Source organism: Thermobia domestica, chromosome 15 (genome assembly GCF_964235325.1).
Source record: "Thermobia domestica chromosome 15, izTheDome1.hap1.1, whole genome shotgun sequence".
In the NCBI taxonomy this organism is placed as follows: domain Eukaryota; kingdom Metazoa; phylum Arthropoda; class Insecta; order Zygentoma; family Lepismatidae; genus Thermobia; species Thermobia domestica.
The window spans coordinates 77076871-77086061 of record NC_137468.1 but is presented as its reverse complement, the minus strand read 5'-3'; the positions used below and the strand labels follow the sequence as shown (position 1 = coordinate 77086061).

The 9191-nt window shown below is 31.8% G+C and overlaps 1 protein-coding gene across 1 annotated transcript; it reads left to right on the top strand.

Annotated features, from left to right (window-relative positions):
* Window positions 1–4021: 4021 nt before the first annotated feature.
* LOC145671535 (uncharacterized) lies at window positions 4022–4855 on the top strand. Its single transcript, XM_081740725.1, has one exon. The coding sequence runs from the start codon at window positions 4022–4024 to the stop codon at window positions 4853–4855; it is 834 nt and encodes a 277-aa protein (XP_081596851.1).
* The last annotated feature ends 4336 nt before the right edge of the window (window positions 4856–9191 follow it).

Genomic DNA, 9191 nt, shown 5'->3' with positions numbered 1-9191 from the left:
TAAATATACACTTTTTGTCAAAATATTATAAAATATGCAAATTTAAAACATAACTTCTTGAGTGAATATATCATGAAAAATTAAGATCCTCGTTTCTATTTTCATACGAGGTATGCTTTAAAATATGAAATTTCATATTTTGCCTCTTTCTATGCCCCTCCATCCAAAAATATTGGGCGCAATCTAGGCCTTACAACTTGCCTGTGGGTCCCCTAGCGAGAAATATATACAGTTTTTATAGAGGGAGTTTATATAATTTGAAGTACTCACCAAAGGCATATAATTTGAAGTACTCACCAACCACCTCTAAAAAAAAATGTTGCAGAAGCATCGCAGGATTCTGAAACATGGATATCTGTATAGGGCACATAGTAGTTCCTAAGTGAAGTCTTGACCCGACTACTGTAGGTCCCACAGTTTTGGAGCTATGGATATTTAAAATTCAATTTTTCATGATTTCGGCACCCTATAACTCCGAAAGGAAGCATTTGTGCTATACTTTTTGTCTTATCTTGTTGTTAGTAATCACCTCCCAAACGTCGGTGTTGTTTTGAAACAGCCTATATATATATATATATATATATATATATATATATATATATATATATATATATATATATATATATATATATATATATATATATATATATGTATATATATATATATATATATATAATTCAGCATTTCAAGAATAGATATGATATGGATTCAGCATCTCCTTTCTGTCCTTGCCCTTCTATTGATACAGAAAACATAGATATGTACCGGTACCAATTCCTGTTTTAATATTGATCCATTATATTGTAACAAAAAGTGCACGAGATAGCGAAAAATTATTTTCTAATAAGATTCTAGCGTCGCTCTCCACCCTTATCTCAGTGTGTTTATGGAAACTGTAAATTTATCTATCACTTCTCGTTCTACAACGAACTCTTGTTAATTTGAACTGGCAGGATTCGAGTTATTGGATAACCCGAACTGAAATTTATTTCCTTCGAAATCTCTATTGTGTATCGGTAAAAATCATGGGTAATTGAAAATTTGAACCTTCTGTTTTTGAAGGATTACCTCTTTTTTTTTTTTTTTTTTTTTGTATGTATGTATGTATGTGTGTGTGTGTGTTGGACAGATTGCAAACAGAAGAATACAGTTTCAACTGATTTTAAGTTAGGAGGCAACCATAGGGAAGATTAACACAAAAACATAATTCATATAACGATAAAGAAGATGAAGATGAGATAGGCAACGAACTAAAGAAACAGCATGTATCAAATTCTTCTAGTTTTCTGAAATGGTTGAAAATTTAAGAAGATCCATTGAATGTCAACCAAATGTAGTATTTCACTCAATAAACAAAATTGAAGATTTTGTTGAGCGTGTGAAGACATTTAAATCAAAACAAAGATCGCGAAGGTAAAAGTTGTTAACCGTGTGTATGGTTTTGTTTATTGGTGCAGTGTATGTGGTACTTAAGCGAGTTTTCCTCGATACGTGTGAGTAAATATAATTTGCTTGTTTGCGGCATTGAATCACGCAGCTACCTTAGAAATAAAGTCTAATGTATGTTGTATCCTTTTTCATGTACAGTAGTTCGATTGATTTCAGATATTTAAAAAGGAATAGTTTTGGATACTATTTCCAATTTTGAATAACTCGAATTTGTTTCATATTCCCTTAGACTTCGAATTAAAAACAGTCCGCTGTATTATAGGATCTTCAGAATAAAAACGGCATTAGAAAACGAAAATGGCGTTTTAGTTGAATTTAGCGTCCGAAGGATAAATTCCGTCTCTACCTCCATTGTTGTATTGCGACCGCAAGTAATTGAAATCTACTTCCGGTTTCGAAATTGGATTTCTTTAGTTTGGAGGTTTACCATATCTAAATAGTTACACAATATTCAAACTTTTTTGTGTGTGAAAAATTTTAACACAGACCAAGAAGATGTCACTGAAGAAGTCACGAAATTACATTTCTGAATTCTGATGGACATCTTGTTGCATCCTCAGAGTGAAAACTCAGAATTTTTTTTGAAATGAAAGATGCAAATCGCCTTTGAATACATTCTATTTTAATAAAACTATCTGAGTGAGTATGGGGAATGAAAGTGCCTTTCCATTTGAACAAAAGTAGACCTATTACGTGAAATATATTGTTCTACGTGGGAAGTATGTAGAATATATGAATTAAAGTACTTTTGCAATATTTGAATGTATTTTGAATGCTGTTATTTCTCTTATATTTTAGTGTCACCTGATTATACTATTACCTACTGATGGATCAGAAATTGCGATTAGAAACAATGATTAGAAACACTATTAGTACTACTACCGGGGCCGCCCTAGGCAATTAGCTGCCCCGTGCAATGACATCATTTGCCGCACCCCTTTCTCCAGAAAGAATAAATCTTAAAAGCCATGGTTGTAAGTATGCTACTCCCATCATCAACAACGAAGGGGAGGAAAAGGCACTTACACGCAGAAAGGCCTGAACATTACAAATACAATCTCATTGTGTCTGCTTTTCTTCTTTAAATAATAATCTATTATGTCAATGAAAGATGAAGCAAACACACCTGCAGAGGGAAGATGGGAATCCTTTTTATAGAATTCAATATCTAGTTTCAATTTCAATATATCAGTTTGCAATTCAAGTGCAACTAGCTCTTTTATCTTTGTTTCTTGATTTTCCTTTTACATCTGTTATTATTATTTTTTTTTTCAAAAAACTTGTTTCCACCGAACTTGTTTGTGACAAAAGAAAGGCAAATTTTCATATCAAAACTGTGATAACTAACTAAATGGAACAGGTGTTCGAGAATTGAATTATTGTATTTGACAACAATCAAACAATTCATGCTGGGATTTGTTTGACCATTTGCGTCCATATGCCCTTAAATTAATGCAACCTAAACATGACTTGGCTCTCTACAAATAGGTCAGCTTAGTAAATTTAATAACCATCATCATGAAATCTGTTCCCAACAAAAAAAATTTATTTAAAATAATATTGTTATATCAGATTTTGCCGTCCAGTGCAAACGCACGTGTTGCACATGTGGTAGAGTCTGCCCTGACTACTACTACTACCAATAATAATAATAATAATAATAATAATAATAATAATAATAATAATAATAATAATAATAATAATAATAATAATAATAATAATAATAATAATAATAATGTTTATCTTACAACTAGAGCCGCGAAACAATGCAGCACGGTTTTTGGTATCAGAGTACTACAATACGATATAATAAATAAATAAATAAAATACAAATATAAAAAAGTAAAAGACAGAACAGAATAATTAATTGAAGAAGGAAGATATGACAAATGGCGGATTGCATACAACGAATTGCGAACGTGTTGAAGATAATTGTTATTATGATATTATAGACAGGGATATCAAGTGATTAATAATTCTAAAAAGGACTATCAGAAATCCTAGATAACTTTAAGCATTAAGACTTTCCTGTGCTCTTCCTAAGTTATTTACGGAACTCAAGATTAGTAGTATAATCACCCTCAGTGACTAGTGCAACTCTAGAACATTCGGTGAGACCAATTTCAATTATTTCCATTATTATATATAAATAATACTGCATGTTCTCATTTATTAATTTGTTTCAATTTGTGGTGTTATAATGTTCTTTGTGTTATATTAATTTGTTGTTTAAAGTTAGTTGAAGAAAATGTTGGAAGCACAAGATACTACTTCCTTAACAGAAATACAAAAGCTAGAAAACATTACTATGGAAACGGGACAAACAGAGGTAGCTATCACCTCAATCAGCTCAGAAAACAAAACTTCAAAAACAACTCTGGAAAAGGAATTAACTATCAATGGAAATATGGAAAATAAGTATACAAATATGGAAACTAACACAACCTACCTAACCAAGAATAAATATCAACCACATCATCTAGCACCGTATGTAGTTTTCCTTAAAGCACAATCAAAAGATATAGGCAAAAAACACATAATGTCCATTAGTTGAAAAATATTTCACGCAGATATGCCTGGCATTGATCACATTGATAAAATCGGTCGCAATCTGATAAAAATTAAGTTTCGCTCGGGCGATGAAGCCAACAAATTTATGACTCACTCTATTTTATCTAACAATAAATGGGAAGCCTTTATCCCAAATCACATGTTATATTCTACGGGTGTCATCTATGGTGTAGACCCAGATATAACCATGGATGAACTGTTGTCAGACATTCAGTGTGATGTTCAAGTCACCTCAGCTCGCAGAATCTACCGTAAAAATGACAACAAAGAACTCCAACCAACTTCAACAGTAATATTAACATTTGACGCACAAACACTCCCAATAGATATCAAACTATACTACATGAAAAGAGATGTACATTTGTATATCCCAAGTATCAAACAATGTTTATTAGATTATTATAAATTTGGGCACAGAAAAAATAGCTGTCGCGCAAAAAAACCCACATGTGTCAAGTGCGGGCAAGGTCATCAACCTGAAGTTTGCAATAACCCAGTCAAATGCTTAAATTGTGGAGGCAATCATAGAGCAGATTACAATCAATGCGTTGAACGCATAAGACAAGCCAAAATCATGGAATTAATGGCTAAAGACAAAATATCGTTTAACGAAACCAATACAATAATAAAACGACCTCCAGCTTTAGAAAATTCTACATCTCTATTCGAAACACTTACAGATACCATAACAAATCCATCTCTGTCACCATTCCCTCCTAGAGTTAAACAATTTTTGCAGGCTATCTCAAATAAATTCACCTCACCTATTGAATCCCAGCGCGGAGAGACATTTGGTAGTCCTCCAGGGAAAAAAGAAAAACATAGTAGAACATAAATCATTAAAAAGCACGAGTGACAACTCCAGAAAAATGGTTCAATTTAACATTGCTACTGAACTAAACATTAAAGATCAACAACCCACGACATCTAAAACCTTTCTTCAAAATTCCTTCAGTGTGAAGAAGGATAGTTACAAAAACTCTATGGGCTCAAGAGAAGAAGCACCGGCTTCCAAAAGGAAAATACCCTTCAAACCATCTTCACAGCATTCCCTTTGGAATAATGCTCTTCCTCAAGGAAAAGATCATTCTAATAAAACCAAAACCTATCATTCAACCTTTAATACTCCTAAAGAAAGGGACCTAGCGGAGTCTAATTTTGAAATAGATAGCATAAATGACCCAGTAAGAAAATCTCAAAGTAAAATGCTTAAATTAGGAGAAATTATCCAACGACATTTGACTAATTCACAGCCAGACTCTAATGAAAACGAAACACAACTAAGAATCAATACAATTATGCAAGAAATACACTCAATCTTAGAATTAAAAAAAAGTTTTCCAAAAAAAAAAAAAAATCTCAAAGAAAAATCAACTACAGTTTCTATCAAGATAAACTTGAATGGATACCAAAGTTAATAGAAAAATGGTAATTTTACAATGGAACGCACAAAGTATATACGGAAAACTTTATAATTTAAAATCACTAATCAACATATATTCTCCAGATATAGTTTTGGTACAGGAAACATGGTGTAAACCTAACATTCCATTAAGAATTAAGGGTTTTACTTGTATCAACTAGTTCAGACACGATTCTCACGGAGGAATTGCTACATGTATTAAATCAAATATACAATTTAAAACTATTAACGTTCAGTTAGCCGATCATCACGAGCATATTCAATACATTGGAATCCAAATTTATAACATAAAGCTGATAAATATCTATATTCCACCCAAAACAAAAGTTAATAATTCTTTTTGGAAATCTTTATTACAAAATCAACAAGAATTTGATTATATTTGTGGTGATTTAAATGTATCTCATATTATATGGGGATCAAATAGAACAGATTCAGAAGGCCGCAGATTTCTTAAAATTCTTACAGAATCTTCATACACTTTCATAAACAACGGGGCTCCAACTAGAGTACAGAACAACTCATTCAGTGCTCCAGATCTAACTCTAACAAAAAGAGATCATTACGTCGAAACAGAATGGTCTACATATTTTCACACGTGCAATAGTGACCACTATCCTATTATCTTCAAAACTCACATAATTAAACAGATTCCGGACAACTCATATAATTGCAAGGCACCGTTTAAATCTAAACTCCAGCATGTGACAAAGGAAATTAATTGGACAACACTTAGCAGCTTAATACAAGAAAACATTGAAAAATTAAATAGAGAACAAGATTTGTTCAAACTAATTAAAATTGTTGCTTCCAGACTATCAGAGAGAAAAAATCAGGAGCGGAATAAAACTAAAAACTCAAAACAGAATACAAATAATAAACCAATATGGTGGACCGTAGAATGCCAAAAAAGTGTCAACAGATGCATACTCGCCTTCAAACAATTTATAAATGTAAAATCTCCTGAAAATTTTATAAACTATCAACAAAAGAAGGCTCTATCTAAAACCATAATCAATCAAGCAAAAAGACAATACTGGCAAAATTTCTGTAATTCCTTATCAGATCACACGTCAACATACAGAATCTGGAATTTTTGGAAGAAATTCAGAAATTACCAAACTAATAATGCAAACTCGAATACAATCAATGACCTCACGTGAATTGAAACCTTTCATCATAAGCTAACACCTTGCTCTGTCAACGACAGGATGCTATTAAGCACTTATTTATTTAACAACCCAAATCCTCAATTAGACAAAGACTTTACAATAAAAGAGCTGGAAATAGTTCTCAAAAATATACATAAAAACTCATCTCCTGGCATAGACGGCATTGAATTTAAACATTATAAAAATCTTCCACCAGAAGGACTTCAGATATTGCTAAATTACTACAACAATATCTGGAACTCCGGTATTATACCATCAATATGGAAGAAAATTTTAGTAACCCCAATACCAAAAATTAAACAACAGAATGACAATTCAACTAACTTTCGACCTATAGCACTACTAAATTGTTCTGTGAAAATATTTGAGAATCTTTTACTAAATCGCCTCATGTGGTTTATAGAACACTAGCAGCGTTCACCCCGCTTCGCTGGGGTCACCCCGGAACGCAATAAACTTTGTTACTTAGATAATTTTTACTTTTTCGCTTTCAAGTGATATGATAAAAACCATAGAAGATTGGAGTAAATGTTAACATTATATCGCCTGTCATTTATGTTAACCCGCCGAGTGACACGGTCATGTGGGTTGCATATAAATACGGTTAGATTTAGCTATGATGAGCTAACAAAGGATTTGTACGTTATGGACACTTGAATGGTCAATTATCTCAAGACACTGGTAATTGAAAATTAAAGTGATATGATAAAAACCATCTAGGGTCCAAATCTTAATAACCCCCCAAAAATGAAAGAAATTGGTTCAGCCGTATTAGCGTGATGAGCTAACAAAGGATTTGTACGTTCTCTTTTATATATAAGATTTTCAAATTCTTTCTCCTATTGTAACTGGCTTCAGGAAAAATTCTTCAACTCAAGACGCTTTGTCCCTATTGTTAACAGATGTTTACAAATCTTTCTATTTAAGGCGTTCACTACTAGCAGTATCTCTAGACATTAAGGGCGCATATGATAATGTCATATTAGATATTCTTATCAAAAAAATGCATAAACTAAAAATACCAGGAAAAATGATAAGAATTATACATAATTCTTTAATTAATAGGAAACTGTACATTAAATGGAATAATTCATATTCCCTTCCTAGGGAAACTTCATTGGGTTTATTGCAAGGTAGCAAATTAAGTCCTATCTTGTTTAACATATACATTTCAGATTTAATGAAATTGAATTTACATCCATGTCAATTGATGAGCTTTGCAGATGATGTTTTGATAAGCATGCAAACTAATAACTTCGAAAGCAGTCTTCCCATATTAGAAAGGAACTTAGACAAAATAAACACTTGGATGAATCAGAACGGATTCGAACTCAATGAAAGAAAAACTAAATTCATCATCTTTAATAGAAAGAGAAACAATTTACAATATAAATAAAAATGAAAAATAACATAATCAATCCCGTGAGCGAAATGAAATATCTAGGAATGTATCTTGACAGAAAATTAACATGGAGAATACACATTCAACATTTAATGTCTGAATTTATAAAATATCAGAACCTCCTCAGTTGTCTCTCATCAAAAAAATGGGGCATCAATCCTATATCACTAGTTACAATTCTTAAACAAGGTTTTATATCAAAGGTATTTTATGGCATAATATTCATGTACTACATCCAGTCACATATCGACAAACTGGAAAAGATGTTTTATTCGCTAGCAAGATTGATTTATGCTCAACCGGCATTCTGCCCAAAAAGAGGTCTATTATCAGAAATTGGTTGTAATCCAAGTCACATTATTATTTCGAAATACGCACACAAATACATTTTAAATGTTCTTGGAAAATCCAATTCTCCAATCTTAAATAAATTGCAGCAAATAGATATAATACTGAAAAAAACATATTCCGTATTCAAAAGACAGACCATGGTTCATTCAAGCATATCTGAACTTGAGAAACGTCAATCCATATATTCAGAAAGTACCCACGTTAAGCTGTTATGTCTGGAACTACCAAGTAAACATTACGCAGATCAATCCAGTAATACCGAACTATATAAAAATTTATCACGAAGATCTCAAACAATCAATTTACCAGAATATTTGGAAAAACATCATTCATACTTTTGACGAAGATTCTACATTTATATATACTGATGCTTCAAAATTTCCAAATTCAAAAGTCGAAGCAACAATATTTATCTCCAAAGACTCCAAAACTATTAAATACAGACTACCACAACATACTTCCATATTCGAAGGAGAAGCTTTTGCGATACGTCAAGCTCTATTATACATAAAAAGAAATAAAATACTAAAGACAGTAATATGTTCTGACTCCTTAAGTGTATTAATGTCTCTAAATTCAACTCACTGGGATAAAAAGTCTACCTGGATCATATTAAATATCTTTATGCAAATATGTCAAAAAACAATTTTCAAATATCGTTTGTATTCAGTAAAGCTCATGTTAACTTAGATCCAAATTTAAATATTATTGACCTAGCTGCTAAAAATGCATGTCAAGACGGCCAAAATATGAATATTAAACTGGCACCATTAAATTTCAAACATATAATATCAGAGTATGAAAAAACGGAAATTAAACAATG